Consider the following 12,028-nt stretch of genomic DNA (forward strand, 5'->3'; position numbering starts at 1 on the left):
AGTTTTACGCAAAATGAAATGGCAGAAAATATGCTAATGATATTGGGACTCACGCTAATTAGTTGCTCGTCAGCATATTTTCTGCCACAAAAACTTGCAGTGTAGACAAAGCCTCAATGTTTTAACATGTGTTGCAAAGAGCCACAAGAGATACATTAAAGCAGGGGTGAGTAGCCTTTTTTGGGCTGTGGGCCACAGACCTACAGAATTATCAGTCGGGGACCGCACAGGGAAAAAACAAAAAAACCTTGACTGGCGTGGCCCCCGACTGAGGAGAAAGAGACTCCTTACATTCCTGTTGCACATCAAAGCCTAGGAAGGCCCAGTGTAGTAGATTTTGTGTGCTCTAACCCCAAGGTGGGGCAGTGGGAAGGCTAGAGTGCCAGTGCAGATTCTCCAATGTTAGGAGGGGGAGGGGTGTCTCAGCCTCAGGGACCAGATCCAGGCAAGCTGGGGACTGCAACCGGCTAGGCCTTAGGTTCCCCAACCCTGCATTAGAGAGGCTCTTGAACCTCTGTCTCAGTATCACTGTTTCAGAGTATTTCTGACAAAACAACTGAATATCTCTGCATTGTTTATAAAATGCACAGCATCTGCAATCTAAAGGTAGTCCACAGGTTAGGGGCTAAATTGCATAGTACAGGTTGAACCTTTCTAATCCAGCACTCTCAGGTCCAGCAACATCTGTAGTCTGTCACGATTTTAGTTAGCTGGATGCCCACTTATCATAGGTATGTCCCACCTCTCCCCCCCTTTGGCTTTTGGAAAACAATATAAGATCTGTGGTATCATTGAACACCACAGAGAGGGCTAAAGCAGGAGTGCCATGGTTCCTTCTACATGAAGTTGATGTAATTATGAATCTGCTGAGCTATTCCATGTTCTCTGGGACTAGTTTTAAAAAAAAAGTTTCTGCTGAGATTTGTTCTGCTATATAACAGACTTGGAAAAAGAACTTCAGTTTCCTGAAGAATATCAAACATTATTACTGGGAAATTATTTTCAATGGTTAAGAGCAGATGGCTTTTAATTGCCTGTATGTCAGTGGGAAAAAAAGTCTTAAGACAGTGGAAGGAAGAAGAATTTATAGTATATACTGAATAGATGGCAGATTTATCTCTGTCAGACCAAATGGAAAAACTGGCATCTGCTAGAAGAAGCCACTGGGATTTAGAAGACAGAAGTGCCAGTCTTCTTTTAGTTATTTGCATTATAAGATTTAAAATTAAACACAAGACGAGCTTTATAATTGGGATTTGCTAGTTACAGACTAAGATGTATTTGAATGTGCTATATAGTGCCAATTTGTTTTTAAAAACCTCAACCTGATGCTAAGCAGAAAAAACAATAATTCCAAAGGTTGTGAAATGTGTATTGTAAGTTATTTTTAACTGTTAATTGCTAACTACTTTGAGTTAATCTATTTTAAAAATCAGAACCAATTAATTCATAGATTTCAAAATCCTTTACTATCATGTGCTAATCACAGGGCCCTAATAGCCTTTTCATTGTACAGTTGGGTAAACTGAGGTTCAGATCCAGAGTTGCATCATTGTGCTTTGGCAAAAATGAAAAGGACACCTTACACCCTGAAAAGCACTACAGGCAGTCCCCGGGTTACGTACAAGATAGGGACTGTAGGTTTGTTCTTAAGTTGAATCTGTATGTAAGTCGGAACTGGCATCCAGATTCAGCTGCTGCTGAAACTGATCACTTTCAACAAAATGGCTGAATCTGGACACCAGTTCTGACTTACATACAGATTCAACTTAAGAACCCCAGGCGTCCCCAAGTCAGCTGCTGCTGAAACTGATCAGCAGCTGATTCCAGGAAGCCCGGGGCAGAGCAACTCTGCCTCGGGCTTCCTGTAGTCAGCCGCTGGTCAGTTTCAGCAGCGGCTAACTTGGGGACACCTGGGGCAGAGCAGCTCGGGTGCTGCTGGGTTGGTCCAGTAGCGTGGCCGCTCCTCGGTGCTACTGGACCAACCCAGCAGCACCCCAGCTGCTCTGCCCCAGGCGTCCTGATTCAGCCACTGCTGAAACTGATCAGCAGCGGCTGAATCAGGACTCCTGGGGCAGAGCAGCTGGGGTGCTGCCGGGGTGGTCCAGTAGCGCCAAGGAGCGGTGCTGCGGGACCAACCGGCAGCGCCCCACCTGCTCTACCACAGGCCCCGGGCTTTGCTCCACGTCTCCCTGGTCTGCTGGGGGGGGGGGGGGCACTAGCTGCGTCCCCCCTCCCCCCAGCAGACCAGGGAGACGCGGAGCAAAGTGGCGGAGGACCCGGGGCCGGACCCGCGGCCGCTTCCAGATCAGCTGAAAGCGCCGCGGGTCCGGCCCCGGGTCCTCCGCCTCTTTGCTCCCCGTCTCCCTGGTCTGCTGGCTCCCCCAGCAGACCAGGGAGACGGGGAGCAGCTTTTCTCGCCCCGGAGGAGGCGGGCGGCAGGACCAGGCGTCCCGCCGCTCCAGTCCTCCGGGGCGAGAAAAATCCCCATTCGTAACTGCAGATCCGACATAAGTCGGATCCGCGTAACTCGGGGACTGCCTGTATAGGATTTTGTTAAGATGGAAAACAAAAAGTAACTAAAGATCAAAACACTCTAAAGAAGTTTATAGACTCAACCATGTTACCAGCTTTCAGCCAGTTCTATTAAACATCTCGAAGTTGCTCAGCTGTACAACTCAGAAGTTCTGAACAAGGTTTGCCTCTGACCGCAGGTGCTTGTAACCAACAGGAAAGAGATGAATGGGCTCCAAAGTAACCCCTGTGCATATGTTGAAAATTAATTCTCTAGTTCTTGGATTAATAGTATTACAAAAAGAATCTTGCAGCTTGCCCAGTGATACATGATAATTCAACACAGGACAGAAACAGAATGAAAAGTTCTAGTCCCTTGGTACAGCCAGTAGACAGTATTATTCCTCTAAATGGCTATCACCTGTGAACAAAATGACACATGGCCCTTTTAAAAGGTCCAGAGCTATAGCAGATCCTATGTTTTACTTAATTTACAAACTAGAACAGATTGAACATTTCAGTTTTTGAAACTGAGGCGGGGGGAGGGTGGCAAATATTTTTCCATGACTTTTTTCCCCGCATTTTTCAAACCAGCTCTATCACAAATATTGTAGTTTGACATCAGATAAATCTAGGTGACAAGTGCTCACCATCAATCACTCAAATAGGAAAAACGTTGACAATTTACAATTTTTAATTCTCACTCGTAGTTTCAGTAGGACTTCAAAGTAATAGACATTGCTATCAATGTATTATGTTGACCATTATCTCCCTCTGAGTTTTTTGAGCTTTTATTCATGAGAGAGTTTTATCACTGGAATCTATAAAAGAATATTAATAGCTTTGTTTTCATGACCAACAATTCTGGAAGCACCAAGACAAAAATAACTCATGCACTCATCCCAGCCACCCCCCATTCAGGCTGATGAGAAACCCTACAAAGCAGCAATAAAACATAGCACTTACAGTAGAGATGGCATTTACCATGCCATTGGTGATCTGATCTTGACGCATATGCTTCACTACATCAAACTGGGCTGCTCTCTGCTTTGGAATTACCTGATCAGCAATCTTTTTCATTTCAGAGTTAAATTTTTTGAACAAATCTTCAAAGAGAAGGGAAAGAAGCTGCGAACACAAAACAATTGGATTTAGAGTGAATAATGAGCTACTTTTCTTCTTTTGACACACTCAAAATGACATTTTAGCTCATCAATGTTTACTAATATCAGCTTCCTAAAAAAAGTTTAAGAGCTGAATAAACAGTTTTTATGTTTTCGTGAGAAGGCTTAGTTTTTCTTTATTACACTAAAATGGAAGACCAGATTATAAGTAATTTCAAATGCACAAATGGCCTTCCACACTTACTCTCATTTCTGAATTTGTCTGGCTCTCTCTTTCACCATACTTTTTTCAAACTTGAGAGGCTGCACTAGCCACTTATTGATCCAAAGCCTTTTTTAACCCAGTTACATTGCATCTCATTTCATCAGCCATTACTAGGTTATGATTCCCCTGATCTCCTAACAACCACTTTTCAAGGTTTAAAACAATTACTATGCAGACATTTGACTGCATTAACACCCAGCCCCAGACTCCACTGCATAAGCAGGCATCCTCAGAGAAGGAGGGAACATTACATTTCCAAAGGGTCACCAGGTGTCTCCCCAGGAGGCTCTTCAGGAGCCATTCACACATTTTTTGAATTGCCCATGATCACCAAGTCTTCCTGAATTGTCAAAATGGGTCCCCATCTAGAAAAGGTTGGAAACCACTGTGCTAGAGACTCTGCTTCCACAAAGAGCAATCCCTTGCTCCTTCACTGCCCCCTGGTAAGGATGCCTTGAGAACAGGGAAACAAGATGCTCAGGGAGTGACTGCCATTGTGTGGATCACTTTCAGAAAGAACCCTAACAGTATGGATTTTGGGCCTTGCAAGGTCAGATTGAGGCAGGGAGAGGCAGCAGACAGTTTCCACATCTTCTGTAGGGGGGCAGGCTCCTTTCTTTCAATGACTCCTGGCCAGCTGCCAGGAACTGCCGGCTTCCCCCGACAAACTCCTTTTCCTCATTTCTGACAGTGTCAACTAGGGATGATAGACAGTGTATAACTGAATAGTCATAAAACCTCAACAAATCTTAACAGTTACATGACTATTTGATAGTCCCCAGAAGCAGGGCTGCCAGCGAGTCCAGTCCAACTCCCAGTTGGACCCCTGCCACCTCACACTGCTGCCTCTCTATCAGAAACAGCAATGCAGGGTGGCAGGCAGGAGCTGGTTTATGAGGAGAACCAGGAGCTGATCCGTGGCATGCCAGAGCAGCCTCTGTCTGCAGCAAGACAGGGTCTGCTGCAACAGAAGCTGCTTCGTGGCAGCCACTGCAGCCCCCCGGCAAGTCCCCTGCCAGCAGCAGGCAGGGAGCTGCTCCAGCCCCCATCGGTTAACTGGAACTGGTTAGCATTACCTGTTTAGGGTGATGCTTGGTTAACCGATTAACCTTTTACCTTCCTATTTATTAGTTCTCAAACCCTCCTCTTCTTCATATATGCTCTCCACATATGTGTCCTCCGTGATCTGAAGTCTCCCCCCTCCCCCCCCGGCTATTTGCTTGTTTTCTCAGTTTTCCCAACATCTCCCATTAAGCATCAGTGGTTTCCTGAAACATCTAAAGTTGCAGTAAAAGATACATTGTCAATGCCCACCACAATTAGTTTTTCTAACAAGCAGTATAAATTCTAAAACTTGGTAATCCTATTCTGGGACTCTGTTTTATAGCAACCCAAAATGTCAGAGAGAGTAAAAACGCACTAGCTACTGAATGCCAAAGACAGCAGTTCCCAGCATACAAAGCTTTGTAGTGTTGAATAAACTGGGTATTTAGCAAGCACAGCTAAGACATTCTGGAGTCTACTGCTTAATTTCATTCTGCACATACAGAAATTAAACTGAATTATAGCGGTCACATCCAAACCGCACATAATGCCATTGCCACCTCCTCTTGCAAGCCAAGCCACTCACTTCTCTCCTTACAAGAAAGGCCAACCAGCCTCATCTGTTGCTTTCCACCAACATGCTCCAGATAGGCTGTCCAAAGCCTATGACCTATGCACAGTCAAAAGCTACTGGAAATTATAATCTCTGAAATCACCACTGTCAGTAGGGATGTACACTTTTTTTAAAGTACCCTTTTAAACTACTGAAAATTATATAACTTAGCCGCTTAATCATTAACAACTTCACAATCTACCCCTGGCTAGGGTGGGGGACACCCTACTGTCTCTCCTCAGAGGGGGGAGTACTGTGGCTGGGAGGGATTGTTTGTGTGCATGGCTGGGCATTGTGCATCTTGCTCTGATCCCATCACTCATTCTCTCAGTGCTGCCTAGTGCAGCTAGTTTGGTGGATTGCTGCCGGAAGAGCAGCGGAGCCAGGACACACACAAGTAGTCCAGCAGATCCAGTGTTCCCGTGCAGACCCACTGCTGCAGTCACCTGCAAGAGCAGCAGAGCTGGGTGGGGGCTGCGCCCAGAGGTATCATAAGATCCAGTGGTGCCCGAAGTTGCAAGAGCGCTGCTAGCTCTACCACTCCCCCCTCCAGGTATTGCTGTGGCGTTTTTAATATGCACATTAGGCATTACAAGGTCACAAAATTATTTTACACACCTGTTTTAAACATTAACTGCAATATATCAAAAGTAAGACTAATACTTATTGGGTAACCATTTAACCATTTAATACTTTGCATCCCTGACATTTCAGATTAAACCCCTCTCCCACTCTCCAAAAAGCATGAAAACTTCAGAAAGTCATTTTAATTTCACAACGCTGCTGTAGTCTAACTTACTGGTACTTCATCAGTTCAACAAGGAGTCTAAAGACTAGTAGCTTTCAAGACAGTGGCCCGAGTGACTTGGCCACAGCTGTGCTTCAGGAGTAACAGGACATCGGTTTCATTTAATAAATCTCTATTTGGAATCAATCTGAAGATTTTTTTTTTATGTTTACAAATTAAAACGTGATTTTCCTGCAGCAGTTGGGTTCTCCCAAAACACAATTCAAGCAGCTGCAGACAAGGTTGTTACAAGCTTTAGGGTCCTGTGAGCTCTTAATGCCTAAACCTTAGGCCTTTCCCCCATTGAAACACAGGACAAGCTTCTCACTGGGCTTTGAAGACAGCAGACTGGGCACTCTAGATTAAACTCTTTGGGGCAAAGGAAATATTTTCATGCATCGACAAAGCATTATGCAAGCCAATGGCACTTAATTAAGCAAAACGCAAAATCACTTTGATTGAACTCAGCACTAAGGTTGAGAATTTAAATAACCTGAAGTAGTAAAAGTTAAGGTTTCTACATCACCATGTGAATCATCTCCTAGTAATAAAAAGAGAAAGAGTGACAGCCATGTTTCAATATACACGCGAAGCATTTACTTAAATCTTTTTGAACATCACATTTCTCAATTTGATTTTGTGTTTCAGGGAAGAGGCCTCCCTCCCATCTTGTTCACTCAGTATAAAATGCCTTGGAGGACATTGTCTGCACTGTAATAAATGACCTGCGGCATAGCTGCAGCTGGCTTGGGTCAGCCGACTCAAACTTGTGAGACTCAGGCAGCTGGACTGGATTATACAACTGCAGTGCAGGTGAGCCGGCTCAGGCTAGAGTCGCCATGCTCTGAGATTGTACCTGCAGAGGAGCCTTGGAACCCAGACTCTAGCCTGAGCACCTACACAGTAATTTTACAGCCCTCTAGCCAGGACTTGGTGAGCCCAAGCTACCAGACCTGGGCTTTGAGACTCAGTGTCATGAGTTTTTTAATTGTGGCGCAGACATACACTTAGGGAGATAAATTCTGAACACCACAGGCTAAAGAAACATCTCCATGTCTTGCCCTGGAGACTTGGCAAGCATGTTCTCCACAGCGGAGGAATGCTTATGATACTGCCTTCAGAGACCGTGCAAATCACTTCAGTCCTATGAAAAACAGAAGCCTTGCTGAGGTTTGTATCTCTTTTCTGTGCACTTGCTTATGGAGGGAATTACTGGTCAGATGTCATCTGGATAAGAATTTTTAGCTATGCCTTTTCCACAGAAAGGGATGTTAACTTTTCCCAGTAAGACAATTTGTGTAGGCACTGCTCTTATTGAGGACATGACACTCTCTCAGCAACATGCCTTGTTACCATGTGAACCTATCAGGCCCTCTTAGCAGCACTCTGACAAGGGCTATCACCACTTGCAGCTTGTTCAAGCAACGGAGTACTATCTACTTAGAGAGGATGGTAAGCACTGAACATTCCCACAGAAGAGCCAGTTCTTCTCCGATGTCTTCCCCAGGCATGAAGGTATATTGATAGGGCAGCTGAAAGTTATCTGTCAAAATGGTTTTGATGGAGAATTGGGCCTTTGATAACATTTTTTTATATGTGTCTTTTGGTTTTTGGCTGGGAAAATATTCAGTTTTTTAGTGAAACAAAAATGTTTTCTGATGAACTCAAGAGAGGAATACTAAAAGGCCAGATACCTCCAGTATCTCAGCAAACATTTCTACCTTAAGCTCGAATCAGAGAAGACTGTTTTTGTTCACTCCAGATCTTGTCCTTCATCCAGAGAAGCAGACACCACTCAGGTCATCTTAATGCATAAAAGTAATACAAATTTCCTCAAATGAAAGGGGCTTCCATCTGAGCAAAAGCAACTCGGATGAACTAGTGTTGACTGCAAACAAAATCATTGATATTTTTGTGGATGCTAACGTAACAACCAAAATTCTTATATCCCGCACAGATACCAGATAGTAGTTTTTAAAAAGCCAACAGAGACATGAAAGTCTTGCAATAACCATGGTGAGAACCATTTAGCATTTGTGGTTCCAGAACAATTTATTTTCAAAAAGTCATTGAATTTTTCCTCCCTTTCTCCTCCACATTCTCTCACAGTATCACAGCAGAGGCTGTTTGAAACTTCTGTATTATTCTGTTATGAAATCTGTGACAAACAGAAACTTTTTCACGCTGGGTGCAAACTTTCTTAATGGGCCCATTTTAACTGATTAACAGATTTACTTGTAATTTCCAACAAAATTCATTCTATATCCAAAGAGCAAGTGCTATAATTTGGGGAAAGATACACTATATTTTTATACATATCAAAATGTTCGACTCTCTGGCTTTAAGGATTTGTCCACACAATATGGGAGCTACAGTAGCTCAGCAATGACTCTTGTAACCCATAGCACATCATAGATGAACTTCTTCTGTCACTGCCAGTGTCTGTCTCTGTATTAATTCCACGTCCCTGAGCTATGGTAGCTAGGTGAATGGAGATATTCTTCCATTAATCTAGCCCAGCAATGGGAAACCAAGAATAGCAAGTAGGCTGCATAAGTGATCATCCTTTGTCTCAGTTGGCTGCATGACCAGTGGTGGTTCCATGGCCCAATGAATTTCCACCTGAAGTCCACAGACCCCTTGTCTCATGCACTGGGGCACTGGAGCCCCGCACTTCCTGCTCCTTCCTCTCCGCACCTTCGGAGCATCATGCATCTGCTGATTCGCGCTCCGTCCCCGCTTTCTCCCAGAATGTGAACAGCCGTGAACATCTGAATCATGGCATTCACACACTAGGAGGAAGGAGGAGTGAGGATGGAGCACAAATTCATGTTCGTCTGTCTTACTGGGAGTGGTGAGCATTCTATGCTTAGCATGCCCATTCTGGTTTTGATGATTGTTAATAAACAGCGATTAAGTAGAATATCACTGCATAAGGCTCTTTCACTGGTAAAACATCCCACAAACCCACAGAGCATAAAGTTACATCTGAGTCTTAGGAGCGGGTAAGGGAAGGTACCCCCAGAGTGTGAATAACAGAGAATGTTGTGTGGATAACACCCCAGTGCACAAGATGCTCATGTGGGAGAGGGGCAGACAGAAGGTACTCGAGCCACGGGTCAAGCCCCACCGCAAGTTGCCTATCACTGATCTAGCCAGCCTACACCAGGGGTTTAGGTTGGCATAGTTACAGCTCTCAGGAGTGAGAGTTTTTCCAAACCCCTGTGTGCCGTAGGTACATGGATCTAAAGTCCAGTATAGGCCAGGCTTTGGTGAAAATCTCATATCTTAACTATTCAGCCATAGATAGTGCCTCTAACAACCCTTCCTTTTTTGGCTCAAAACCATTCTACTGAATTTTAAAAAGAAAGTCAAACGTATCATACTTTTGGGCCTGGTCTACACTAGGAGATATGTTTGAATTCAGATATGAAACTCCAGCTACGTTAATAGCATAGCTTAAGTCAAAGTATCTTAACTTGAATTCTGGCACCGTCCACATTGCGGGAAGTCAAAGGGAGCACACTTTCACTTCAACTTCCCTTGCGCCTCATAGAAGCAGGACTACCAGAATAGACTGGCATGCCCTCTCCGTTCGAATTAGCGTGTCTTCACTAGACCCTCTAATTCAAACCCTGAGAGATCGACTGTGGCTGCTTCGATTTTCTCGGTAGTGTAGACATGGTTTTAGGGAGGAAAACTTTTAATCAGAGTGTTCAAAGTTAAACCCCTTTACTGAGAGTGAAGTGTGAGTGGGAAGGAACAGTTTTGCCATTTGTTCCCCTGACAATTCTGATGATCAAGGGGTTTCAGCCCATGTCAACTGAATTCAAGAGAAGTATTTCCAGGGTTGCATATTGACTTTTGATCATACCTTAAAATGAATGTCTAGTAAAAATGATGTTTTCATTAGACTAGGAAAAAAACATTTTTGTATTTGAATCTGCTAATTGAAAAATAAACAATCCTCTAAAATTTTCCAGGGTCAGGTTCTAAAGTGAATATGGACACAGATCAAAATCTCTTTTTCTTTGAGCTAATAAACTAGTTACATTCTGAGTATACCAACTTTAAATTTACCTGCCTAAAAACCTTGCACCCTTTGATACTTTTTATTCTTTCACAGCCTCTCTGTAAGAGCAGTGAATATCTGCAAAACAGTCTCACAATAACCACATTATTTAGGTCAAGAGTAAGTGATTAAAAGAAAAGGGATGGAATGCCAGTGATAATATTCAATACATTTCAGAGCCAGCCCAAGGCCTTTCAGCCAGCTTAAGACAGGAGCACTAAAGAGCAAATTATATTTAAGAAAAAAATACTGACAGCTCATCAATTGATTGAAAATCCTAAGAAAAAAATTAATAAAGAAGTTAAGCTCCTGAAATACAGTTTCGCCAATTAGCTTAATGTCAGAGAATTCTAATTAGGTGCCTTGAGATTGCTATTTAGTGTTTAAGCCTTTAGAGTGCCAAATTCTCCTTTTCACACAAACTGGTTGCAAAATTAAAGACATTAGGCAGCCTTAATTATATTATCAGAACAGCTGGGATTAGGCAATCTCTGAAGTCAAGGCGGTATTCTTTTGTCACAGGGTAGAAATCCCTTGCTTTCCAGGGTGCCGGATTTTGGTGCTGTTCCATATCTCACCCATACAAAGCTAGCTGCATTAGAAACAAAAAAAAAAAATAAAAAAAAATGGAGGACAAAGAACAGAGTAATGCTCAGCAAATAATGAACACATTAAGGAAAGAGAAAAGGTAGGTGAAAAGATTAAGCCTGAAATCAGTAGGTTTTGCTAACACCTCTGCTGGCACCTGGCCTACCAAGCCTCTAGTGGCAGAAAGACTAAGAGAAAGCACTGTAAACCAGCTTGGCTAGTGGATACAACTCTGTTATCTAAAGCTAAAGCACATTTCATACTCCCTTGTCCCATGGGGTGTGAAATTAGCAGCTATTGTTTTCACACATTTTTATAAACACAATGCCTTTTATGTCTTTACATTGTTTAGACCGCTATGTTTTCCTCTGCACCCGGGAATGCTCTTTTTTCATTCAAATCTTTGAGCAACAGGATTTTTATTCCAGAAACACAACTAGCATTTTAAAAATCTCAGCCCATTTAGTTACACAAACTTCAACTAATCATGACATTTTAAAACTCACTTAAAAGAAAAGTGAAATCTCATTCTGCGCTTTATAATATTGTTTTATTCCCCAAGTAAAAGTAAATCAAGCTTACGCTAATAGTGTGTGTTGGGGAGGGAAGGGAGAGGGCAGAAAGGGGAGTCAAACACTCAACTTCCAAGAATCATTTAGGAAATCTCAAGGGAACTAGAGTGACTAAATCACATGGTAGAAATATATGCAAACACTGCACAGCTATTCATGATCAAATAAATTACTATGCATTGCCTTTGTTATGATGATCTTCCACAATTAAAAAAAAATTCTTCCCACTTAATTTAACCAACTTTGAGAGAGACAAGGTGGGAAAAAATTACTGCCTTTTAATTGGACCAATGTCTGTCCATCCAATAAAAGATACTACCTCACCCACGTTGTCTCTCTAACATCCTGGGACCAACATGGCTACAACACCACTTTCAACAGACTCTGGAAGTTTTAACATTTGCAACCAGAATGCTTTTGTTTCAGATTGCAGAAAGGTTGTGTTCGTG

The 12,028-nt window shown here is 43.0% G+C and overlaps 1 protein-coding gene across 1 annotated transcript in view; it reads right to left on the minus strand.

Annotated features, from left to right (window-relative positions):
* POLR3B (RNA polymerase III subunit B) overlaps positions 1–12,028 on the minus strand; it is a 121,468-nt gene that overhangs the window by 62,874 nt on the left and 46,566 nt on the right. The window contains exon 13 of the mRNA XM_075938432.1: positions 3,481–3,642. Coding sequence (XP_075794547.1) covers positions 3,481–3,642 — 162 coding nt within the window. The remainder of the gene's footprint in view (positions 1–3,480; positions 3,643–12,028) is intronic.

Source organism: Pelodiscus sinensis, chromosome 1, assembly GCF_049634645.1.
Source record: "Pelodiscus sinensis isolate JC-2024 chromosome 1, ASM4963464v1, whole genome shotgun sequence".
NCBI lineage: Eukaryota > Metazoa > Chordata > Testudines > Trionychidae > Pelodiscus > Pelodiscus sinensis.